General features: G+C 40.3%; 2 protein-coding genes and 1 long non-coding RNA gene across 8 annotated transcripts in view; 1 reads left to right on the forward strand and 2 right to left on the reverse strand.

Moving 5' to 3' along the window:
* The window catches only part of CHMP4C (charged multivesicular body protein 4C), a 32,190-nt gene extending 24,785 nt beyond the window's left edge, over nt 1-7,405 (reverse strand). Inside the window, exon 1 of the mRNA XM_007125356.3 lies at nt 7,031-7,405. Coding sequence (XP_007125418.1) covers nt 7,031-7,220 — 190 coding nt within the window. The 5' untranslated portion in view covers nt 7,221-7,405. The remainder of the gene's footprint in view (nt 1-7,030) is intronic.
* Nucleotides 7,406-11,024: 3,619 nt separating this feature from the next.
* Nucleotides 11,025-19,707, reverse strand: LOC114487844 (uncharacterized). 3 transcript variants are annotated; one of them, XR_008619489.1, is made up of 5 exons: nt 18,202-19,707; nt 12,851-12,879; nt 12,066-12,202; nt 11,261-11,366; nt 11,025-11,155 (listed from the first exon to the last, which is right to left on the reverse strand). It is a non-coding gene; the product is annotated as an uncharacterized lncRNA (long non-coding RNA). The 3 variants fall into 3 exon arrangements; XR_003683314.2 differs by having other exon boundaries at nt 12,075-12,202; nt 12,851-12,898; XR_003683313.2 differs by having other exon boundaries at nt 12,851-12,898.
* ZFAND1 (zinc finger AN1-type containing 1) overlaps nt 17,895-26,848 on the forward strand; it is a 30,790-nt gene continuing 21,836 nt past the window's right edge. For 3 of the 4 annotated variants that reach the window (XM_007125353.4, XM_024127063.3, XM_024127062.3), the window contains exons 1-3: nt 17,896-18,000; nt 21,118-21,160; nt 22,125-22,164. In XM_007125353.4, the coding sequence (XP_007125415.1) occupies nt 17,946-18,000; nt 21,118-21,160; nt 22,125-22,164 (138 nt within the window). In that variant the 5' untranslated portion in view covers nt 17,896-17,945. Of the gene's footprint in view, nt 18,001-21,117; nt 21,161-22,124; nt 22,165-26,848 lie in introns of all 4 variants that reach the window. The other variant, XM_055091166.1, reaches the window with a different exon arrangement.

Raw genomic sequence — 26,848 nt, forward strand, 5'->3', positions numbered from 1 at the left:
GCATGGACATATATACACTACCAAACGTAGGGTGGATAGTTAGTGGGAAGCAGCTGCATAGCACAGGGAGATCAGGTTGGTGCTTTGTGACCACCTAGAGGGGTGGGATATGGAGGGTGGGAGGGAGGGAGACACAAGAGGGAAGAGATATGGGAACATATGTATATGTTTAACTGATTCACTTTGTTGTAAAGCAGAAACTAACACACCATTGTAAAGTAATTATACTCCAATAAAGATGTTAAAAAAAAAAGAATGATTCTAGAACAGATACACTCTATACTCTAGTTTCTGAGGAAGTAGAAAAGAAGCCAGTGGTAACTAGAAGCCAATACGAGTTCACAAGATGAAAATTTAGTTCAAAAACTAATCTCATGGGCTTCTTTTCTTTGGGTTACTGGATGATGACCAAAGAAAATATTTGGACCACCCGCTGGCCTTCTAACCTTATACGTACCAAAATCACCCAGAAAGCTATGAGTACCAGAATTCTAAACCTTATCCCAGATCTCTTGAAACAGAATCTCCTGCTGTGGCATCTTAAAAAGCTTTCCTGGTGAATGTGATGAAGTTAACACACTACCAGTTCATAAACCAGCATTGTGAACCAGAGGTGTGTGAATATAGTTTGGTTTTAGGAATGTAATTCGCAAGGTATACTGAGGCATTGTTAGGGAAAAGAGAAAAAAACTTAGAGAAATAAGATGGTGTGGGCTAAAGATAGAGGTCAGGTGTATTCATAGCTAGAAGAATAACTGAACTCACTGAGTGCTGAGGTGTCAAACGGGTAATCATGCCTTAGCTGTATCTTACATGAAACATCATTGCTATCATGCAGAGGTGATCCTGGAATGAAGTCTCTAGTGGTGTGTCATGAGCTTCTGTCCTTGGTTCTGTCCTATTCAATACATTTTAATACTTGGACAACAACAAAAAAGGCAGCTGAATAAATTTGTGACAGATTCAACCAAAAGAAATGGCTCATATATAAGCCAATGAAATTGGAATTTTAAAATCTTAATTTTAAGGCAACTGAAAATAAGATGATATTGAATAGAAATACATGTAAAACACAGAATGCAAGTTTAAAATATTGATTTTAAAAAGGGGGGGAAGGGTAAATCTGGCTGGTATTTTTAATTCTTTCCGAGTCCAGTTGTAGAAAAAGCAACTGATAAGGCATCTGAAAAGGCAGATACAAACTGAGGCTGTGTCTGCAGAACAAAAGAGACAAGAAACCCAAGGCATTCTGCGCTGGTCAGTTCCTAAGTGCTTGAGTGAGGGTGTCAGCCCTGGATCCTTGCCAGGGCTCAGAGGGGAGTGGGAGGTATTAAGAAAGAGAGAAGTTTTAAAATTACAGTTTAAGTGAATAGGGCTCCCAGGACTGGTTCAGACATTTTAGCTCCCCCCCACCAGGGGGTAAAGCCTGACGGGAGCTCCCGAGGTAAGGGAGGAAATTGAGGGTGGAGGTTGAGGGAGGATCGCATTTCTATTGATCTGTCTTTTCCAGAAGAGAAATGGGCAGTTGACCTGAGAATAAGATCCAGGTATTGGATGCCCCAGGAATAAAATTCTTTTCCCTGGCCCCAGAATACACAGAGTGTGGTACAACAATTGGATAATCAGAGGCAAACAGAACACTATTGTGATGCCTGGTTGTAATTTGAATACTGGGGGACTCTGGGACCCTGCACAACGATTGTGGAGTTATAGTACCCTATGCACTTCCCTAAAGAAAACTAATTCCGGTGCATAAGATGACTTGTCAGAAGCTCTGGGAATGTTTCTTCACAACTAACACAGCGGGAGGTTTATTTTTCATCCGGGTATCTGAGTGATGCCAGAGGAGAGGAGAAACAAGAGAACAGAATGGGTGGGGAAGAAAGGAGAGCAGAGATAGTGCCTCCCAGTTTAACGGCCCATTAAATAATACATACAGGTTCTCAAATTGCATCAGAATCATTGAGTTATTTGTTCAAAGTTCAGGTTTCTGAACTCTACACTCAACCCTAAATTAGAATTTTTAGGGGCGTCCTTCTGAGTATACATTTTAACCAGCATCCTCCAGGGCTTCTGATGCAGCTGATCTGAGGCCCACATTTTGAGAAATTCTATTAAGAAAAGAGGTCACCAGGTAAGTGATATCTCCCAGGGGAACCTCCATCCGGGTCCTGCGGTCTGTGCCTGTCTCCTATTACCTGAGCCATGCTTTTGCCCTCGCTAGTTTGGCACTCAACCAGCTGATACCGATGTGGTTCTCTTTACCCAGTTCTTCTGGTCCCCGGCGTCTGAGATTGCAGACTTCAGCTCTGTGACAACTATCATAAAAAGCCCAAAGAGATTCCAACATTGAGCTAAACTAGTGGGACTGTGCACCCATTCTAACTCCAAGGAAGCCCCAAACTGCATCATGACTCTGAAAACAAATTCATTCTTGCCCCCAAACACCTCAGGACTCAAAGTGAGCCAGCTATTCACACAAGACTCTCTGCCTTGAGGTCTCATTTCACCAAACAGAAACCTGGCAAAGAGGTTGAACGACCTCAGCTCCAAGTTGTCACCGGAATCCTGTGAAATGATACTGAGGAGGGACTTTGGTCAAATTCACTTCCTCTCTGTCCCAACCTCTCACCTCTGTAAGTCCACTTCCCAACAGCCTGAGGCCTAGTGAAAACTCCAGCCTGGATCCACCCCTTTTCACATAATTACATATTTGGATTTCTTGTTCTGCCTGGGAAAAGGTAAGCAACAGGGCCACCACAGGGTGAGGGGAGAGAGCACGGCGGTGGTGAGGGGAGAGAGCACGGCGGTACCGAGGGGGAGGATGTCAAGGGGCCCTCACTCTCAGGGCCTCACTCGCCTCACCCTGACTGACCTGCCCTGGTGAGCAAACCTCAGCACGGGAAGGGGTGACTGAGGAAGTGACAGAGGTGGGGTTGCAGAACAGGAGACTCAGGCAAGTGACTGCTGTCCTCAACTATGTGAAAGGTCTTCACATGACAGATGGAGTAGATTTATTCCGTGTTATTCCAGAAGACAAATTTGAGCCAGTATGTGGATCTTACTAGGAAACTGATGTCAGCTTTAAAAAAAAAAAACAATGCTATGTTATCACAAAGGGTAATATATACAAAGTGCTGAATGGAGGGCTTTACACAGTAATGTCGTTAATCATCACAGCTTTGACGATCAACTTTATCACCACCATTATGCAGATGAAGAGACTGAGACTCAGGCCAAGTCAATGGTCTAAAGTCACACCGTTTCTAAGTGGCAGGACAGGGCCAGGAATCAAACCCAGGGCTATCTGCTTTGAAGCTCAGGCTCTTGACTACAACACTAAGTTACTTTCTATCAGATATTTACACATTGATGAAAACTGAATAGGGATATTACACTTAAGCAAATCCCTGAGACCATCTCTTAATGATTTTATTTAAAAAAACAAAACAAAACTCATAAGGGAGGTTAGAACAGTGACCTCTAAGGTGTTCCACCAACTAGTGTGGCAGGAGGGCGTTGCAATGTACTAAAATGTTGATACCTTCAGCTCCTGAGGCCTCCAGCCTGGGGTGTCCAGAGTCCTCGAGCTGCTGGTCCTTGGTTATCCCAGTGACACATACAAATATTATCGGTGCCCATGGGTGCCATGATATGAAAAGAGTTAGGAAGCACTGCAAGACTAAGAGACCTTGTATTTCTACCCCACTAACATTACCATGGATTTAGTTTTCTCATCCTTGACCCTGGCTACAGGGCAGAATCACCCGGGGGCATCTTTAAACAATATTGATGCCCAAACCCCACCCCAGCCAATTATATTAGAATCTATGAGGGCAGGATCCCACAGATGTCCAGGTGACTTTCATATACAGCCAGGACTGAAAACCGCTCTAGATGACGGTGCTCAGCAAAAATAGAAAAAAAATTAAGTGACGTATAAAAAAATATCTGCTTTTCCACAAAGCAGATTACTAGCTTATATAAAGCAGGAGTTCTATCATAGTGATCTGAATAAACTGCACTAAAGAATGTCTGCTCTTCTCAAGTTTTTAACCAAATTATAGATCTTGCTTCAATTGTTCCTCTTTTAGATCAACAGAGCCTTGATATCATGGCTATTGCAAAACCAGTTTGGTGGTGCCCACTCAGGCTCTTTTTGGTAGATTATGGTAACTGCCAAAGAGGTTTGAAGTAAGAATTAGCTACCACTGCACAGCCTTGCTACAAGTTGGAATGAAAGCAAGTTTCAGACTCAGATCTGCAGATACACTTATTAAACAAACATACATTGGCCAAGCAGGCAAAAAACTGTTTCTCAACCTGTTTATGAGCTCAGTGAAGTCCCAGCTCTATGTCCTTTTAGTCTAATACACCTTATACGAAAGGCTCGCTGAACACAGACAGCGACCTTCCCTGGCAGGGTGCTGTGCTCTGTGGGAGTTCAGACATCCACCTGAACCAAGGACTGGACACTACACTGATTTGATCAAGCCCCGGGTACCATCCTAACGTTGTTAGTTATACACCTAGTACATTCTTAACGCCTGTTCTTACGTGGGGAGCAAGGACGTATCTCTAAACTATCTCAGCCAAACCACATGTTTAAAATACCCACAATTTCATCAGTGAGATCCCATTTCTAACATTTATTATGCTAATTTAAGAGTTACTCATTTTACCAATAAAACCCATTTTTGACATTGAGAATGCTGTCAAAACTTCTGTTGTAGAGAACTAGGTCATGGAAGAATTTGTACTGGCTGGGAGTATGGCCCTTTCTGATATGATACTAACTGGCCACTCAACTAGTATTCTTGACAGCATGTTAGCTGACTAACCACCTCTAGAAGTAAAACTTTAACCGCACATACATATGTCACTCTGATTAACAGGTAAATTACGGCCATTCTGACACTGACATTGTGTAGCACGAGACCCATTTAGTACTAAGTATATTTGGCCTTATTATGTGTGTGAAAATATTTCTTGGGGGCTAATGGAAAACAGTAACCATATGCATATGAAGTTATTTGGTTTATTTGGAAGATGCTGATATTGACAGTGTTTCGAATGCATGGTTTGTTGACTGGATTCTTTCCATGGTTTAGATTACAGATGGCCTCATGCTAACCAGACTCTTCCTACTTCCAGGGCCACTGTAGAACCAGGCTTGGGCTAACTCCAATGAAGTTCCCATGGATAAATGATGAAAAATAAATAGCTTTTCTGAAACCAATTGATTATTTGCACTTGATACATCTTTAGCTACTCTGATTTAAGGAAGTTAGATTGATGTTCCTGATTAGTGTTGCCTTTATTTTTTTTTTTGGTGTCTTTATAAAGTCTACTTGTAGACACTTTATTTAGTGCATTGCCAACTCAAGAACATTATATTATTTTACATTCTTTTCTTCTAAAAGCAAATCTATATTTCTACCACTTCATAGAAGCAAGACGTTTCATTTTTCAGATTTTTTTAAGCCGGTATTTACTGAGCAACCACTGTAGATAAAGCTACATACAGATCCAAGTGGATAACAACAACAAAAAAAAAACCCTTGACAGAGTACCTTGATGGGTACTCTAAGCAAATGTCAGAGTACCCATCAAACTGAAGAGGAAGGGCCCAGGAACAGAACAACAAATGGCTTTTTAGCAAGTCATATTGGCATAGTCTCTCTGTAGAAATTGCCATTTAATAACATCCCAAAATATTTCAGACACGAAGTAAAAATAGAAACCAGCACTTAATTCTAAAAAAGCCTATAATGTGGACAAGAGTTACGTGCAAGAGCAGAGGAAAATGAAACTTGGCCTTTTTGTTGTTGGTAGTAAATGGGCACAAATGTCATTTTTATGGAAAGAGCATGATTTTCAAGGTCAACTCCAGGAGACATGATTCCTTTCCTGTGTTAAACAATGGCAGGGTCATTTAGGGCAAACTAGATCTTCCCAAGGCTTCATTACGACTCAAGAAGCCCAACTTGAGGATGCAAGTTCAGGGTTTGGTGGTGAGCAGAGTCCTAAATTGCCACTTCTATTTCTGGGTCTGTCACTGAACTTGTGTTACAAGAGCACATCACTTCAACTTCTTGCTGGGTTTTTATATGTGCCACGGGTGTTGTTTAGATCTATTCTCTATAGAGAGAGCCATACACTGAAGAAACCAATTAACTCTGGCAAAGAACAAAGGGTTCAAGGTGCAAGAGGAGCACCAAGAATCATTACTGACTTAAAGTCCTTTCCGCGTGGCAAAAGCCAGTGATAGAATTAATGTTTAATTCTCCGATACTACTTTTTTGGTATAATAGCTCAACTGCACAGCAGCCAACTAAAGTCTTCAACTGCTGAGGAAAAGGGAAACCAGAACATACTAGAATACACCTCAGTGGAGATTTGCAAGCCAGTTGAAATGTGTGATTCAAAATACAAACACACGGCAGAAAAGTTGATATTTAGCATTGGAGTCAGCAGGACTGGACCAGGGTGAGACAAGCCAGGAGCAAAATTTAAGGGGGCACCCAAAAAAGCAATAATCAAGATAAATAATATTTCAATGCAATATTTTTGAAATTCAAAATTAATGCAGAAAAAATCCATGATGAACAAAACATCACATTTCAGAATGAATTTGAAATAAAGGGCTGTGCAGAACACATAAGGGCCAGCTGCAACAGAAAAGAATCAATAATACCAATCCTGTTTTTGTTTTAAATATTGATATTTTGTTCATTATGAGTGCTTTTGTATCAACTTGGAGTTTTTAAAATACTGCATAAAAATATTGTTCATCTTGAGTACTGAGATTTGTGGTGCCTCCTTACATTTTGCCCTCTAGGATTGTACTTTGCTCAGCTCTCTCTAACTCCGGGCCCCTGGGAGGTCATTACCAGTTTCTAGAAAGGCCGTGGGAGCACACCTGGTGGCCTGGGGGACAGGTGCTGTGGGCCAGATCGGACTGTCCCCAAGGAAACGGCTGGAGGTAGGAGGGGGAGAGTTCACGCCTGGGGCCAGACCCCGAGCCTACCTCGTTTATTCTGCTTGCCGTGCTTCTTGGCCAGGCTGAGCTCTCTCTGGATTCGATTTTCTAGGTACTCTTGTTTCTTGCTCAGCATGTCTTCTGTCTCCCGAAGTCGAACCAGGGCTTCCTGGGAGCTGGGAGCAGCTCGGCTCTTGGAAGAGCCTCCCCCTTTAAAGAACTTGCCCAACTTGCTCATGGTTGTGGAGTTGAAGGGTGAGCAGCGGTCCCCGGAGCGTCCCAGGGCTCCCCGGGGCCGCGCCTGGGGAACAGGTGACCGCGATCGGGCTCGGGTCTCGGAGGCCCAGACCCGGGAAGGCGGCGATCCTGGGAAGCAACACGTCGTCGGGCTTGCCCAGGTGACACCCTCTCCTGGGCATTTCCTGGCCGCCGGCTGGGCCCCGCCCCGGGGCGCGGCAGGGGCGGGGAGGGCACCGGAGTCGGACGCGGCCGACCGGCGCCACCCGGTTCCCCGGGAGTTCAGGCGGAGAAAAGAGTTGAAAAGAGCGACTCGGACTGCAGCCGAGTTGCTGTTTTATCCACGCTGGGCACGCACCCGGGGGTGAAGGACTAGTTTGTGCACGGCTCAGAGAAAAGCAAACCACTGTTCCAAGGGTGTTGGGCGGGGCGTGAAAGCCTGTGTATAATAAGTGCTCTTTGCTGCCCTGGATGAACAAGATGCATAATTCCACATGTGTTTTTGTTTGTGATCGTGTGTGAGCACAGTGTCAGGTCTCTGTCCTTGTGAATAAGAATATTCAGGCGCGTTCATCTAGGTGTGCATGGTGTGTGTAGGAGTGTGGCAGGCAGAGGCTTGCAGGACGTTTGTCTGCCACTGTGATGCAGGTGTGTGGGCAAGTAGCTCATTCTCAGAACGGCTGGTCTGACTGGGCTTGTTGCCGCAGGTGTAGAATCTGGGCAGGTTGATGTGTGCCTGGCTGCCAGTTGGCATGGGTGGATTCTAGATCATCCTTACATAGCCTGAGGTGACGAAAGACGGTGGTCATCTCTTTCCCTAATGTGAGAACTTCTGAGTGTGTTGGTGGCTGCATTCAGTTCTGTAACTAGGCATCTGAAGCTTTCAGTATGATTGCTAGTGTACCAAAGCCTTTAATGGGGTGCCTGTGTTTGGATCTATGTCAAATACCTTTACAGAGACACCTAAGGAACGAAAAGGAGACAATGTCTTAGAGAAAAGCAACATTATTTTGTTCATTCTCACTATCTCAGTCCCATCTATTAGAGCTGCAAGGAAAGAGTTTGGTTAAGATAAAAGGACCACAATAAGTAATGATTATGGATGATGCAATTCAACTGAAAACCTGTACAGAGCATGCTGCAAAGAAGTGGAATATGGGATTGAGTCTATGTTCTAGTTTTCCAGGGCTAGGATGTACTCCACATAATACAGCCCTATGTGAGCAACATTACCCACCGTCATCAGAACCTATTTGTGATCATTAGCTAACTAACGACTGATTGTTAAAAGGGGAAAAAGCATCCATTACTATGACAGATACAGCTTGCTACTCAAGATCAATAACCCAATTTTGTCTGCCATCATATTAACCCAGAAGCATCAGGTTCATGCTTTCTACCATTTTATCCAACATTGGTAGAGCTAGTGACAAAGAAATTGAATATTTTTATAGGAGGCTTACTGGTCTATATCTCACACACACAGATATGGGAACTTATCATTTCCCAATAACTACAGCCAGCCACCTCTTACCATTTTCTGCCTGGCCATCCAAAGCACTTATGGCCTGTAACACATATTTTGCTCTAATCTTGTATATAGTACACTATAATAAATATTATATTTTGTTATTATCTAAATATTTCATGAATCTGTTTTGGAACTTATTTTCATGCTTAGATTTAAAACCCGTTGAGAGTGGAGACGTAGCACATATTCTGCTGGTCCGTTTAACCAACCTTTGCTGAGAGTATTCTAATAAGGTTCTGGGAATGCAAGTGTAGTCTGCCCTCTAGGAGCTTACTTTATAGTGATAGTAGTAACAGGTGTCATATTTTGAGCGCCTATTATATGGCAAGCACACTACATGCATTATTAATAATCCCTACATCAACCACACAAGATAGGTATTGCTGTTTCTCTTTGACAGATGAAGAACCCACGGCTCAACTGGAAACTTAGCCAAGCTCACACAGGCAGTCAAAGTGTAAGAGATCTTTCTGTTTTAAAGCTTCTCGTCTTTCTACTGTTTACATGACCTTTCTCTCCTGTGTAGTTTGGTCCAGAGGAGAAACTCATAAAGTATTTATTTCATTAAATAATGTGTGGGGGGTAAAGAGGCTGGTATGAGGCATCAGCTTTAAGGGATCCTACAAGCATTACTGAATTCATGGAGGAGTATGTTTAAATAAGAACCTGTCCAGTATAGAAAAACATTCCCTCTGGTTCACTAACCACTATTTTTTTGTTGAGAGAACATTGAACAAGTGGAACAAAGGGACCGAAATTTATAATGAGGAGTTGCTTGACCATCCATCTATCCATGTTTTCATCCAACAGCTATTTATGGAGCACCTCTCTGTTCCAGGCATTTTGCTAGATGTTGGGGAGATGATTAAAAACAAGTTAAGGACATTTTACAGTTTAGGAGAGAAGACGGGAACTAAGCAAATTATCTCACAAATAATGGGCTTTATAAGTTAAAGTTCTAATAAGTGCTATGGAGAACTTAGACATACAGAGACATGTAAGAACAAGTCGTAGAGAAAGCTGAACTTGCCCTAGGGGTCAAAAATGGTGGCTTGAAAAAGTGACATTTAAGCTGGAATTTGAATGATGAATAGAGGGTACCTAAGTATAGAGAAGGAAAATTGGTATTCCAGGATAAGTAATCATTCATTCATTCATTTATTCATTCATTATGATTTTTTTTCTGAATGCATACTATATACCCAGCACAGTTCTAGATGCTAGCGATTCAGCAGTGAGGAAAGAGAAACTAAAATCCAGGCATTTTTTGGAGGCTACTTTCTAGTTAGGGAATGACAGACAAATAATTAAGAAAGTAAAGTACTGTATGGAAAAAATAAAGCAGGTAGTGTTAGAGAATGAACATTTTCGACAGTGTGTGCAAAAATCTCAAGTCTGAAGTATCAGGGTTTGAAAGAAGACCAGGGTATCTGGAGACAGAAAAGCAGAGTGCTGTGAGGTTGCCTTTAAAAGTAGGCTGAGTCCAGATCACATAGGGGCCACACGATGTGCTAAGGATCTTATAGAGCAAATGAAAATCAATAAGAAATTAGAACAAAGGAGTTAATCATTAATTTATAATTCAATGGAAAATCTGTTCTACTCAATTTGATGTGTAGCACTTTCAAAAACACATGTGGTGTGCAAAGCAAGTTACCTTTGAATTAAAAATCACTCCCTTCCATTAATATATAATCTCAATAGGGAAAAGATAATACTTGCAAACAAGCACACCATCCAAATATATATTAGTGTTTAATCCAGCAGTGGGATATAGAGAATAAATGTTTAAATCAATGATATAGAAGCTGAAAATAACACGTTAATCTTCATTCAATACTCATCTTACAAATGTGGTTTCATAAAGAGTTCTCAGCATGTAGTGTATTTTTCATTTTCTAATCTCAATTGATCTCAGTTAATAAGGAGGCTGTTGTTCAAAAGAATGATCTTGTTCAGGATGATTTACCATGGTTAAGATGGCAAAGGAAATTGGAAATTTAAAGATCTGTTAAAAAGACCTAGACGTCAGGTTAACTGATACAATTTTGGTTACCCCTTGAAATTACATCCATTTTTAGAATGCCAGATGAACTCTCCAAAGAAGAATTACCCGTTAAACATACTGCAGAATCATCCTCAAATAGTTATTTATTAAACAGCTCAACAAGCATGTTCACATTCTTTCCATCAGCAGTTTTTTTGTTTGTTCCTTAGAACCAAATATTCATTGTATATAACACTCAATCACAATAATGAATACAAAAGTAGCCATTAAGGAAAACAATAATTTTGCAAAAATAAAAGTTTTATTGCCCTAATTCATAATGAAGATCTCTGGTACCCATGACTGAGTTTTCCCTGCATAGCTCTTTATCCATGTTTTCTCATATCTCTGTCCATCCCTGATTAGAAAGAAATTAAAGAATTTAAGGGTCATCAGATTTGGCTGTAAAGTGTTTTCTACACCAGTCACTTAATGTATATAAAAGGAGATGTAACCCGTTTACCTCAACACCATCCTCATTGCATAGCCTTCCCAAAGTTGATTCTTAACGTCTTCATTTACCTCCAGAACTTCACTATGCCCGAGTGCACTCAGGTGAGATTTTGTACCTAATGGAGGAACATATAAATTGTCTCCAATCCAGCTCCTTTCCCTCTCAGGTGATAACTGTAGCCTTCCTTTCACCCAAGCCCAAAACCTTAGAGTCATCCCTGACACCTCTCTTCTCTCACCCCATATCCAATCCATCAGCAAGCCCCATGTACAAAAACCTGGCCACTCACCACAACCAACCCTGCTAACACGCTGCTCTGAGCCACTCTCATCTCTCAGCTAAATACTGCAGTAGACTTCTGACTGACCTCCCTATGATCACCTTGACCTTGCTGCTGTCTCCCTACACAGCAACCAGAGTGAGCATGGCTCAGAACCTTCCATTGACTTCCCACCTCACTCCAATAAAAACCCAAGATCTTCACAAACATCTTCAAGCTCTGACATGAAGTGCTGCCAACCACACCCTCACTTCACCAGTGCCTCCCTGTCCACACATCCTACTGTAATTGAAAATGGGGTCTGGCTACTCTCCCCTCAAAAGCCAATAAAGAGGCAAGGTTGGTGGAAAGGAAAGTTTGCTTTATGTTGGATGCCGGCAACCGGGTGGAGGGTGGACTCCTGTCTAAAGGCCGACTTCCCCCCACTGACAATCAGTGGGTAAGAGCTTTTATAGGTGAAGGGAGGGGGCTACATGCAGAAACAGCACAGTCGGCTCTGACAGTCATTTTGAAATTGGTCATCAGGGATCTGACCTGCGTCACCTTGTTTTAAATACAGTTAATCTTCAGTTCCAGGGTTGGTTTGTTTCCATTTCTTGAAGGCAGTTCTCGGAATTGTGGCAGCTGATGTCATGGACACAGTCTGGTCATCATGTAGTTAACTTCTCCACCTGATGAGGGTTTCAATATCTATAAGATAGCTCAAAGGATAGGGCTCAGAATATTATGTATAGCCCTGAGGAGGAACTAAAAGTCCTTGAATTTGCTTAATGACTAAACTATTATTATTTGGTCTCCTTTGACTGTTTTCCTTTGTTTCTGTATTTTCTCACTTCTCTGATTAAACTTATTCTTTGGCTTAAGTTTTTTCCACAGACAAAAGGCAGGCAGAGGACATGCGGAGCAAGGACCGTAGGGTCCTGCTCTGTTTCACTACCATTCCCCCCAGTCCACTCTGCTCCAGCCACACTGGTCTTTCCACTCCAGCTGGAATGCAGCAGGCACACTCTCACTGAAGAGGCTTTGCGCTGGCTGCTCTGCCCAGAAACCAGACATCCGTTTTGTTCACTCCTTCACCTTTTTTAGGACTTTATTTAAGTATCACTTTCTCACCCCACTCTGTTTAAAATTGCAACCCTCTCCCCCCACCCTCCTACTCCTACAGAACCCTTATTTCCTTTCCCAACTTTATTTTTCTTCATAGCATTTACCACCATCTATCATGTGCTATCTTGGTCTTGTTATTCTGTCTATGTTTCTTGCCCCTCCCCACTAGAATGCTCCCCATGAGAAATGAGATTTTTATTTATTCTACTCACCATTATATTCCCAGTTCCTAGAACAGACCCTGGCACATCGTAGGCACTCTATCAATATTTGTTGAATAAATGAATGAATGAATGAAGAAATACAACATAAGTGATAAAATATTCAAATGACGGTATAAAATACAAAAATATTTGGCAATGCATTTCCTAGATCTAGTCATCTTTGTCATGATTCTAATACAGAAGAGACGCCTATCCTTCTAAGTTTTAAGTCTGAAACCAGTATGCAAAGGTTCTCACAAAATCTCTGGCTGTCTTACTGGGGCAAAGGAAAAAACTTTGGACAGATGTTGCGCCCAGCACTTTAGAAGGAAGTAATCACTTTCTCATATGAAAAAGGTACTCTCTAGAAATGAATTCATATTTTTAAATATTTGATTCCTTTTCATTGGTGAGAATTTCAAGGAGTCGTGCTCATAGTAGCTGTTATTGCACATCCAAAAAACTTCTATAGTTAATTAATTATATGTGAATACCCAATTTGTCCCAAAACACAATTGAAGACATCATTTCAAAATAATTTTATGTATGTTTATCAAGACAACTAAAATTACTTCTCTAAAGAATAATTACCTGTGAAAACTCCTTCTGAGACAAACCGTTGCTAAAAGAAGATGATGCTTTCCAAAACGCAGATATGTAATGCACAAACATACACACGCAGATGCACACATTGGCTGTTATAATAATAGTGGTAGTTTTGATGATGGGTTTTTCTTTGTTCACACCCTTCCTCACCTCTACTGATTAAGCCCTAAACATTATAAAGGCTCTGAGTTGCACATAACACTGGTTTTTGTTCTTCACAATTCTGTTGCCTTCCTTTAAATGTGCCCTAGATTGCCTCTTTCACACTTGACGTGTGGTACTCAGAACCAAGCACAGTATCCCAGGTGTTTTTGACCAGTCAAGAGAGTGAAACAAGCTACCACGTTCATGTTCCTTGTTCTGAAGATTCTATTTTTATTAGTACTGATTAAGATTATAAAGCTTCTGGTGCAGCTGACTGTCAATGTAGACTTGTTCATTCGTTGATTCAGTGGACAGATATTTTTTGAGGCCTTACCATGTGTCAAGCACTGAACAATTCTAGGAAATATAAGAATGTATATTGGGGTAGGTAGAATCATTCCCCCCTCAAAGTTGTCCACATCCTAAACCCTGAAACCTATAACTATGTCACCTTATATGGCCAAAGGGACTTTGCAAGTGTTAGTAGTTAAGGATCTTGAGATGGGGAGAGTATCATGAAATATCCAGGAGGGTCCAATGTAATCACAAGTGTCCTTAACAGAGGAAGGGCATAAGGGTCAGAGTAAGAGAAGAGAGAAGTGGAGAAGGACAGGAAAAGAGAGATATCTGAGGAGGACACATTGCGGCCTTGAAGAAGGAGGAAGGGCTCATAAGCTAAGGAATGCAAGCAGCCTTTAGAAGCTGGAAAAAATAAATGGAGAATTAGATTCTTCCCAAGATCCTGCAGAAGGAACACAGCCATGCCAACACATTGGTTTTAGGACTTCTGACCTCCAGTACTATAAGATAATAAATTTGTGTTGTTTTAAGCCACCAAATTTGTGGTAATTTGTTAGAGCAACAATAGGAAACCAGTATATTTATCAAAGGAGCTGATCTGATCTGGGGCAGGTCCTAGAATCTCTTTTGAGAGCCTAAGATGAGGAGGATAAAACCGAGTAAGTTTGGGAAAAAGAGACAGCATCCCAGACTAAGAGACTAGTCCATGAGGTTGAGGAGGAGGACAGCTGGTAATGACAATTATTTAAGAGGTCAGTGGGGAGAAGGAGAGTAGTTTTAGATGCTGGAGACAGGGAGGCAGGAGGTGAGTAATTTTTTTATAAGCCATTCAATGAAATGGGAATAATAATGGCATATATCTTAAAGTGTTGTGAAGATTAAATGATTCGTTTAAGTGCCTGGTACGTAATAAAATAATCAAGAAATTCTAGCTGTTATTGTTAAGTTTGAATTTAGAATATTCAAGATTTGATTTCGAATATGGTATGCAAGATAAATTGATATTCAGGGTTATAACAAATCTACAGAAAGGTACATAAACATATAGAGACAGATTAACGAAGAGTTATACAGTGAATATCTATATAACCACAACCCAGGCCCCTGTTGTCATAGAGCTTACAGTTTAGAGGGAGAGACAAACATTAATCAAATAATCATACACACAAGTAGAAAATCGAGTCTGGGACAAATGCCTTGAAGGAGATACAAAGTGAATGTCATAATAGCAGGATTTGTCCTAGTCAGGAAGAACAAAGAATTTCCTGAGGAAAAGATACTTGAGGCGGCAGTTAAAAAATAAAGCAGAAATTAACCAGATCGAATGGGAAAGGGAAGAGCATGCCAAGTAGAAAGAACAGCAATTGTGAAGCGACTGAGGCTCTGAGGAGCACCCATTATGAAGAGGACTTTGAAAGATAAAGAGTGAGAGAAAGTTGGGTTGAGCCAAGATTTGAAAGACTTTAAATGCCAAGCAGAGTCATTCCTTCCTAGACCATGTGAGCTCCTTGGGTTGGGTCTTAGTCAATTCTGTATCAAACCTAGAATAATATCTGATACATAATAGATGCTCAAAAGACTTGCTAAACTGACTTGAGTGCAGAATTTATTTTGTAGCTAATAGAAGCCACTGAAGATTATTTTGGTCAGGTAAATTATAATCTTGCCTGGTCAGTGCTAGTAAGAAAAGTATGTAGCAGGTGCTACTTTAGCAGGTGGCTGATGTCCTGGAGGACTGAATTTTGTCTGTGCATTCTGAAGGCTTTCCCAGGTGAAAGGTTAACAGAATTACACTCTGAAGGTGGAATAAGAGTGAAACCTATTTGCCAAACTGATCCAATGATAAGAATGAATGTGAGGGCACTTGTTAAACACAGCTTCCCAGGACCCATCCCAGACCCTCTAAATCAGATCCAGGGAAGATGTAAGTAGCTGTATTTATTAACAAACACTTTACTTGATTGTTATTCTCAAGAAAGTTTGGAAAACTCTGGTATAGAAAACATTCAAAGGAAAAGGAAAGGCATGTGCCAAAGTATGAACATCTGAAAAAGCCAGAGGTATTTTATGGAAATGACTGGGAAGTAGGGAGCTGAGGGGAAGCAGTTATTGCTGAGGCTGGAAACTGTGAAGAGCTTTACCAGTTAAGTTTGTCCCAACTAAGCTAAAAAATCTTGTGACTAATGGAGACCCAGTGGAAGATCTTAGGGCAAGGAAGTTAGTTTTTTGGGAGGAAATTACTCAAGAAATTGAAGAGTACAGGTTTGAGAGACATTTTTGAGACATAATTGAGAGTGTTTAATGGCTACTTCCACGAGAGAAGTAAGAAAGGAGAGGTGGAAAATGAATCCAAGGTTTCTAATGTGGCAGACTTCCCTTGTTAGAGAGGGGATGATATGGTAAGAAAGCATTCCAGTTTAGAATTAGAAATATGGAACTAGAAACCTCCAGTTTGGGAGCAAGTTCTCAGGGCAGGGAATGGGGTTATGGGATCATTGGAACCATGGAAATTTCACTTGAATGAGGATGCAAATTGATAAATAGACCAAGCACAAAATTACAGGGAAACAGGCATGTTTAAGTAGCATCTAGAGGAGACATCAGCAAAGGAGACTAAACAGAGATGGAAGAGTTAGCAACTGTGATCTTGGCTATCTGAATCATTTAATGCTTCCTATACTCCCAAGCTAGTGAACTGAAAAAATAAAAACATTTCCATTAAGATTGGACTGATAAATAAATCTTTGCCACCCATCTAGAACATTTTAACAGTAAAATTCTAGAAAACCTGCCATTGGTTGATCCAATCAGCTAAAAAGAAACATACAAAATCTAGATAAGCCACTGATTCTTAAATTAAAGAACACCAGAAGTCTTTGCTACTTGGATTTTAGTCCTGGCTCTTCCACTAATTTGGGCAAATTATTTAACTTGTATGAACCTGTCTTCTCATTTTCCAAAAAAAAAAAAAAAAAAAGACCGGGATAGCTAGATATCTTGTTATTTCCAGTTCTAAAATCTAAAGTTTCTCCAGAGACCCAAGCAAAGTCTGAGATGAAAATTTTAAATAGATTTATTCAAGAGCAAATCTTGAAGTAAGGATACCTATTTCCCAACCCCACACTTCCCTCTTCCTCAATGAATATTGATTGGGAAATATTTAAATTTATATAGGAGGCACTGCATATTTTTACAATTCCTCTCAGTACAGCTTTGATTGTCACTAGTCCACTCTGAGTCGTGTCTAGTGTCACGTCAGTGGAATGGCATCCATTTGCACCCCACCTAGAAAAGCCCCTCCTTTCTCAGTATCTTTGGAGTGGCTCGTCAAGCACATGAAGCTGCCTACCTCCCTACATCCCAATGGAATCACCACAAGCTTTCTTCAGGACGTGTGTAAAATGAGTCTGTGCTCTCAACTGAGGGACCCTATGCGGCTCAGTGCACACTCAGGACTTCAAGAGCTAGAGACTTTTTTTCCTACTAGAATGTAAAAAGTAAGGGCAGGGCAGACAAAGAAACGTCTACTTTTTAAAAACCCTGACTCCTTTGCAAGGAGCATTTATATAATCAAGTAACACTGGTGTAGGACGAGTGAGGAATTGAACCAGGGTCGGTCTACTTCACCTGATTCCTGCAAATACTTGTGCCAAACTGTGCTTCCTAGAGTTACGGAGTTATGTTAATTCAAAAAAAAAAAAAAAATCCTTGTGAGGCCGTCCGGGACTCCGACTGCAGCACGGAGGAAGGAACGCACGCACGCAATCTTCCATAAAGGCAGTTGGATATTTTCCTAAGGACTGGGCGACAGGACTTCCGCCCGAGGGAAAACCGAACAAAGAAACCACCTTTTCCTCCAGCCGCCTCACTAGGCGACCCAGAGAGCAAACATTCAGAACTCAGGGCACTCGGATCAGCCCGATCGCTTTCAGTACGCGCCCCGCCCCCACCTGCGGGCTCCGCCCCTGGGCCCACCCCCATTCCCAGCAGGCACCGCGCGAGTGACCTCGTCCCGCCCTGCCGCGGCTGTGCCCACCTCTCGCGGCGCTGGGAGATGGCGGAGTTGGACGTTGGGCGACACTGCCAGTTGGAGCAGTGCCGGCAGCGAGGTGATTCAGGAGTCCCTAGCTCTGGTCGCGGGGGGGAAGGCCGTGGGGCGAGGCGGAGTCTGAGGAGGCAGGGCGGGCGTGTCCCTTGGGGGGGGTCTGCCGTGACATGTGTTGATGCCCTTGATGCCCATGTTTTTTGTTGCCCTTGAGCCTTTGAAAGAGGCTCCTTGGAAGGGAGCCATGCGTTTCTCCAAAACATACCTTGCAGTGTGAGCTTTGATTTTCGAGTGCGCCTTGCCAAGAAGTCGCTTCGCGCCCACTCCTTTCTGATGAGCACGGGTAGGGAGGACGCTTCGGTCTGGGAATCGGGAGAGTTCCCTTCTGAACCTGCCACTGCGACCTCGGGCAAGCCACTTCTCTCCCAGACTTTTTTTTTTTTTTTTTTTTTTTTTTTTTTTGTGGTATGCGGGCCTCCCTCTGTTGTGGCCTCTCCCGTCGCGGAGCACAGGCTCCGGCCGCGCAGGCTCAGCGGCCATGGCTCACGGGCCCAGCCGCTCCGCGGCATGTGGGATCCTCCCGGACCGGGGCGTGAACCCGGTTCCCCTGCATTGGCAGGCGGACGCGCAACCACTGCGCCACCAGGGAAGCCCTCTCCCAGACTTTTTGTTTGCTTATCTATTACTTATCTGTCAGAGGAAGGAGTTGGGTGAGATCAGTTTTTAACCTCATTTTCGCGGGCTGCTCCGGAGACGAGCTTATAGTGAGAAGGCCCTTAGCTTTTCCTCCAGATGATGATTACGCTCTCTCAGCTCTGTCATTCTTTGATTCTGATTATCACTGATTCAGTAAACATTTACTGAGCACCTCTTGTGGTGCTGGGACCACATAGGGTATAAAATATAGCCCTTTCCACAGAAAAGCTTTCAGGATAGTTAGCTGCTTTTTAGAGCATTAGTAAGGTGATGTTCTCTCTCCGCTGAACTGAGAGACCTTGTGATACACATAGCCCAGTCTTGTAGCCAGTGGTAGTGTGGTACAGGCCTTGGAAACATCTGCAGCAGGTATGTCCTGAAGCACTAGAGCCACACAGAATGTTCAGTCTTTGGTACCTGGCTTTCACTCCAAATGGATGCTACCACATCTGGCTCATACTACATTGGGTGACAAAATAGGTTTTATCTCCCATTGCAGCTACAGTCATTGGCAGCAGGTAGCCACCCGATCTCTGTTGAGAAGGACTCTGGGGTTTAGCCCAGAATTAGTGGGAGTGCTACAGTTGATAAATGATACCTGTTGTGTGTGGTGGGCAAAAAGACACAATCCCTGCTAGGTTATTGTTACTTTCAGCACCCTGATTTGTATCTTTCACCACTGGCTGTCATCTTCAGCCATTCAGCAGGCAAGAACCAATGTTTCCTTGCAGATCTTTCATAAGGAAGCTTAGCCAGTTGGGTTTTGACTGTAAGTTATGTAATTCTGGTATACCTGATTATCTCTAACAAGTCCATAATATCTACCATTTGTGACATAGTTCATCTTCCTTTCCAACTTCAGGTGTCTCTTAAAGTGTAAATACCTGAAGTGAGGCCAGGGTCTAGCTCTTTTGGACTCGTGGAGAGCAGTTAAGATTTAGAATACGTTAAGTGAATATCCTCAATTTCATTTAGCTTCTGGATGAATAGAAGGATGGTGTCAAGTGTTAGGAAATTATCTTGATCTTAACTCTTACCCCTGGATTCTCTTGGTTTGCGTCTAATATTTAGTTGATCACCAAAGTCTCAAAATAGTGAGCATGTACATTTTTCCGATTTGAAAGAGACATAAAAGTTTTGTAAAGTATTATATACTTCAGAATGTTTACCTACTTTCTTGCTATGAAACAGATACTTAAAGTATCATGCTTTCAGGACAACAGTGACAATGCATTAAGTTTACTTTTCAGGTGAAGGAAGAACTATATTTGGGCCCTCTTGTCCCACAAGCAGAAACATCCAGCGGTCCCTTTGGGTTATAATAGGACCTCTTCTTTTTCTTTTGGGTTAAGATACTCTGTAGGATGAGATATTTTGGGAGCAATAGTAACTTTCTCTAAAGTGCAGTGCTTTTTGTTTTCATTTTGTAAAAGTGGTGTGATTAGATATAGCCAGCCTCACTTGGCTGTATACTGTAATTTAATATGAGGTACACTGAAAACAATTTAGAGAATAAATGATTGTATTCAGTGATTTATGGTCAATTGTCATATCTAAGAATGGATACTTTCATGTGCTTTCCAAAAATTCATTTCCTAACTTAGTTGTTACTTAGTCCTACTTAGTTGTTCCTCAACAGCAAGGAAAGAAACAATTCAGGACTAAAGTTTTCAGTATCAATCAATCCATCCATTGAATTTCTAGAATTTCTTTGAATACATCTCTACCTAGTCATCACAGGATTTTTCTGAGTTGAGTGTATTCAAAACAAGTTAATTGAAATAATTATTCTTGTTAATTACAGGTATTATCTTACTATTCTTATCTTTTACGTGTATCTCATTTGGTTTTTACAATTACCCTGTGAAGTAGGTGTGGCATATAGCATAGATACATACACACACACATATATACATATGCACACAAACACAATATACTTATAACTATGTCTATTTTTATGCATATTACCTAATAATAGAGCTTCGGTTTTGTATACATACACATACATACACTGTATACTATATATCAAATATATATATATATATATATACACAATATGTATGTATATAATCCAAAGCTCTACTGTTAAGTAACTTGCCTAGCATTGCTAGATTAGCAGGCGGTGGAATCAAAATTGAAACCTAGGATTGTCACTTCAAATGCAGGATTTTTGCAGTATACTGTCCTCAGAAACAACACCTAGTAAATCTGGGAAACAAACAGAAAACTCACAGGACTTCTTTTTTTTTTCTGGTTTAGCATGCTACAGCAAGTAACATTTATCTTCTGATAATCCAGTTAATTTCAAAGTGCTTGAGGTTGTGATGGCTTTTGTTTAACCACTGCTTGCTGCACTAGGATATTGTTCAAAAAAGGAAAGTTCTCTTATAGCCATAGTTCAGTACTTTAAGATTCTTTTTACTTAAGAAAACTAAATCAAAATCAGTTACTGACCAGAACATACAACATTTCCCCTCAATTTTAGATTTTCTTCCATTTGTGTGTGATGGTTGTTCAGGAGTATTTTGGTAAGTTAAGTTTTTATGCTTTATTTGGGAGTAATTTTAGTGTTTATAATATGAGATTTATTTCTAAAAAGTAGAATGATTTAAAATAGTTTTTACTTTAGCCACTGATATCTGATAATCATTATAGTAATCACTTGGGGAAAAAAAACCAAATAGACTAGTCATAGACTCTGATTACTTGTACATATATGTGGCTAGTCTTTAAACTTTCCAGAAATGGGGTGATGTTTGTGATTTTTATGTAAAAGTCATATATATATATCTTTTAATCACAAGGAGAGAACATATCCACAATATAAAGAATATGGTAAAAAAATCCAGTTATGATTATTAGTATTTTAATTAATAAAATGAAAAGAGCCCAACCTTTATATTTCTTAAATTGAGTACTATACGTCCTTTGCACACACATCACATGCAAAGTAAAACCTGGGAACAAACAAAATTTTGGAAAATGCATTTTCTTTTCAATTAAACTTTCAAGTATCAGGTATTTAATTTATTAAATAGAGCACTGAAAATAAATTCTTTTCAGAAGATGATTCAGAAAGATTTATTAGAAGTAAATAAAAATAATGCATATTTTTAAGTCACTCAGAACTAGAACACTCCTTTGACATTTTATTACTGATTATTTTTGAGAAATAAAAGAATCAAAAGGGTCTTTGCATTTTCACACACTTTAAAGCACTCAAAGTAAAGGTAATTAAGAGTGGTGAATTTTTGTACTCATTGAAGTTGAATAGTAGTTGGGTTTTAAAACTTTTGAGACTATAGATGCTCTATCTTTTATTTATCTGTCATTTCAGTTTATTCTTATAGGCAGAGTTGTTAATGTAGTGGTAGTGTGAGTGTAGTTAATCTTAAGGATACTAACCATTAAAATATCTCAAATTACTGCATTTATCTTTAAGTACATTATTTGATTACATTTAAATAAACACTTTTTTTGTTGTTATTTAAGCCTTGAACACAGGAGCAGGGAGTCACATAGCTGTCCTGAGGTATGTTAATATCTCCCGGTAAAACATGTTTGTATTTATGTACTTTCATTCAGAATTTGATTCAATTTAATCCCAGTGTACCACAGATTAAAATTTGGCAGACTAAACTGATTATGTAAGAGGGTCTTTATTTATATTATTTTTCTCAGTATGTTTTAACATAAACTAGTCTACTTGGTATTTATAAATTTTTGTTCTTATAATTCTTATTCCTTTGTACTTCAGTTCTGTTTACGTAGCCTGCTTAATAGCTTTAGGCTCTATATTTATAAATACATAATGGAATTAACATCCTCATCATATACTCCCACCAGTTTGCTTCACTGTTTCGTTCATTTTCACTAGTGCCTGCTGTTAGGACTCTGTGGTAATACATTGTTCTGACTCCATCAGCCTTAGGTCACCAGGAGCAAACCTGTAGTCCAGCAAAATCTCCCTACCCTAATTCGGACCAAATCAAGAGATTAAAAAGGGCTGTTAAATAGAAGCCAAAATATCATCTTTATTACTGATAAAGAATAAGTTGAATGGTATAGCTTAGTGTAGAGCTAAAAGGGTCTGCAAAGGAAATCCAGAATTAGGTGGATTTGCCCACCAGTCACAGCAATGCTGCACCAGGTTAGGTTTCCAAGGAAAAAAAGAGAAACTTGAGCCGAATGTAATTTTCTCAAATTTGTAATCAGAGAAGTTATTCCACCTCCCTTGGATCAGAGATCAGCAGAAAGTTAAACTGAATTTACTCCATTTGGAGAAAAGCATTTACCTCACAATTTGCAGTTGATATTTATTCCTGCCCACCATTTACCAAACACTTCACCAAGTCTCTTGATTATAGAAAATTAAGGTTAAATGAGCTTCAGTCAAAATCTGGCCCTTTGAAGTTTTGGTGATTTATTTGAGGAAATAAAAATTAAGTAACGTATTGGTATTATTCAGGATTACTTGGAAGGAAATACTCATATAGAGTCATATAGTAAACATATTGATGTTTGTTATACAGCTTGTAAATCTTCCCTGGGTTTTCCTTTTTCTTATATGATTTGATTTCTATGAATGTCTCATAGAATGTCTCTCAATTAGATCTTATTAATTTAAAGGTGAAATAAAAATCTTCTACCTTTAGGCCATTGGAATAAATTTGAAAAAATAGTTAAGAAGTTAATCCCAACAAGATGTAACTATCATTTATATAGAGGAATGCCCTTTGGTTATAGATTTCAAGCAATTACAGTTGACCCTTGTACAACATAGGTTTGAACTGTGTGGGTCCCCTTATGTGTAGATTTTTTTCACTAGATATGTACTGTACAATGCATTGGATCTGCAGGTGCAGAACTGCAGATACGGAGAGCTGACTGTAAAGTTATACTTGGCTTTTCAACTGCGTGGAGGGTTTGTACCTCAGCCCCTGAATTGTGCAAGGGTCAACTGAGTTCATTCAGTTCTAGAAACCTATTTGCTTAATGCTCAAAATAACCTGAGTGATCTGGATTTTTTTTTTAATCTCATAAAAGCTCTTTTTCCTCTGATGTAATATTTGCTAGTAATACAGTATTAAATACAAAATAAAGTATGTCGTTGTGTGGGACTTCCCTGGTGGCACAGTGGTTAAGAATCCACCTGCCAATACAGGGGACATGGGTTCAAGCCCTGGTCCAGGAAGATTCCCACATGCTGTGGAGCAACTAAGCCCGTGCACCACAACTACTGAGCCTGCGCTCTAGAGCCTACGAGCCACAACTATTGAGCCTGCGAGCCACAACTACTGAAGCCCACGCGCCTAGACGCCATGCTCCGCAACAAGAGAAGCCACTGCAATGAGAAACCTGTGCACCGCAACAAAGAGTAGCCCCCGCTTGCCGCAGCTAGAGGTAGCCCGTGCGCAGCAATGAAGACCCAACGCAGACAAAAATAAATTAATTAATTAATTAAAAAAAAAAGAATAGTATATCATTGTGAAAACTGTCTTTAACCCTCTGTATCATGGAAAAACATATAATTTTAAGTGTTCTTTTACATGTATTTAAGCCTCTAAAACCAGTATAGAAAGTAGATATGACTTGCCATTTGAGGAGTGATGACCTGATTACCTAAGCATATTATTATGGAGGCATCTTTGTGTAGTATGTTACAAAGTAGAAGACTAAAATTATGGAGAGTAACTGAGTAGTCATTTTAACTTGACTTAGAAGATAAATACACCACAGTAGGAAAACTTTGAAAATGTAGAGCAGTCAGCACAGTAATCATTTCTCACACAAACAATTTTTTTTTTTTTTTTTTTTTTTTTTGCATTATGCGGGCCTCTCACTGCTGTGGCCTCTCCTGTTGCGGAGCACAGGCTCTGGACGCGCAGGCCCAGTGGCCATGGCTCACAGGCCGAGCCACTCCACGGCATGTGGGATCTTCCCGGACCGGGGCACGAACCCGTGTCCCCTGCATCAGCAGGCGGACTCTCAACCACTGCGCCACCAGGCAGATTAAAATTTGGCAGACTAAACTGATTATGTAAGAGGGTCTTTATTTATATTATTTTTCTCAGTATGTTTTAACATAAACTAGTCTACTTGGTATTTATAAATTTTTGTTCTTATAATTCTTATTCCTTTGTACTTCAGTTCTGTTTACGTAGCCTGCTTAATAGCTTTAGGCTCTATATTTATAAATACATAATGGAATTAACATCCTCATCATATACTCCCACCAGTTTGCTTCACTGTTTCGTTCATTTTCACTAGTGCCTGCTGTTAGGACTCTGTGGTAATACATTGTTCTGACTCCATCAGCCTTAGGTCACCAGGAGCAAACCTGTAGTCCAGCAAAATCTCCCTACCCTAATTCGGACCAAATCAAGAGATTAAAAAGGGCTGTTAAATAGAAGCCAAAATATCATCTTTATTACTGATAAAGAATAAGTTGAATGGTATAGCTTAGTGTAGAGCTAAAAGGGTCTGCAAAGGAAATCCAGAATTAGGTGGATTTGCCCACCAGTCACAGCAATGCTGCACCAGGTTAGGTTTCCAAGGAAAAAAAGAGAAACTTGAGCCGAATGTAATTTTCTCAAATTTGTAATCAGAGAAGTTATTCCACCTCCCTTGGATCAGAGATCAGCAGAAAGTTAAACTGAATTTACTCCATTTGGAGAAAAGCATTTACCTCACAATTTGCAGTTGATATTTATTCCTGCCCACCATTTACCAAACACTTCACCAAGTCTCTTGATTATAGAAAATTAAGGTTAAATGAGCTTCAGTCAAAATCTGGCCCTTTGAAGTTTTGGTGATTTATTTGAGGAAATAAAAATTAAGTAACGTATTGGTATTATTCAGGATTACTTGGAAGGAAATACTCATATAGAGTCATATAGTAAACATATTGATGTTTGTTATACAGCTTGTAAATCTTCCCTGGGTTTTCCTTTTTCTTATATGATTTGATTTCTATGAATGTCTCATAGAATGTCTCTCAATTAGATCTTATTAATTTAAAGGTGAAATAAAAATCTTCTACCTTTAGGCCATTGGAATAAATTTGAAAAAATAGTTAAGAAGTTAATCCCAACAAGATGTAACTATCATTTATATAGAGGAATGCCCTTTGGTTATAGATTTCAAGCAATTACAGTTGACCCTTGTACAACATAGGTTTGAACTGTGTGGGTCCCCTTATGTGTAGATTTTTTTCACTAGATATGTACTGTACAATGCATTGGATCTGCAGGTGCAGAACTGCAGATACGGAGAGCTGACTGTAAAGTTATACTTGGCTTTTCAACTGCGTGGAGGGTTTGTACCTCAGCCCCTGAATTGTGCAAGGGTCAACTGAGTTCATTCAGTTCTAGAAACCTATTTGCTTAATGCTCAAAATAACCTGAGTGATCTGGATTTTTTTTTTAATCTCATAAAAGCTCTTTTTCCTCTGATGTAATATTTGCTAGTAATACAGTATTAAATACAAAATAAAGTATGTCGTTGTGTGGGACTTCCCTGGTGGCACAGTGGTTAAGAATCCACCTGCCAATACAGGGGACATGGGTTCAAGCCCTGGTCCAGGAAGATTCCCACATGCTGTGGAGCAACTAAGCCCGTGCACCACAACTACTGAGCCTGCGCTCTAGAGCCTACGAGCCACAACTATTGAGCCTGCGAGCCACAACTACTGCAGCCCACGCGCCTAGACGCCATGCTCCGCAACAAGAGAAGCCACTGCAATGAGAAACCTGTGCACCGCAACAAAGAGTAGCCCCCGCTTGCCGCAGCTAGAGGTAGCCCGTGCGCAGCAATGAAGACCCAACGCAGACAAAAATAAATTAATTAATTAATTAAAAAAAAAAGAATAGTATATCATTGTGAAAACTGTCTTTAACCCTCTGTATCATGGAAAAACATATAATTTTAAGTGTTCTTTTACATGTATTTAAGCCTCTAAAACCAGTATAGAAAGTAGATATGACTTGCCATTTGAGGAGTGATGACCTGATTACCTAAGCATATTATTATGGAGGCATCTTTGTGTAGTATGTTACAAAGTAGAAGACTAAAATTATGGAGAGTAACTGAGTAGTCATTTTAACTTGACTTAGAAGATAAATACACCACAGTAGGAAAACTTTGAAAATGTAGAGCAGTCAGCACAGTAATCATTTCTCACACAAACAATTTTTTTTTTTTTTTTTTTTTTTTTT

The sequence above is a fragment of the Physeter macrocephalus genome, chromosome 15 (genome assembly GCF_002837175.3).
Source record: "Physeter macrocephalus isolate SW-GA chromosome 15, ASM283717v5, whole genome shotgun sequence".
Lineage (NCBI taxonomy): Eukaryota > Metazoa > Chordata > Mammalia > Artiodactyla > Physeteridae > Physeter > Physeter macrocephalus.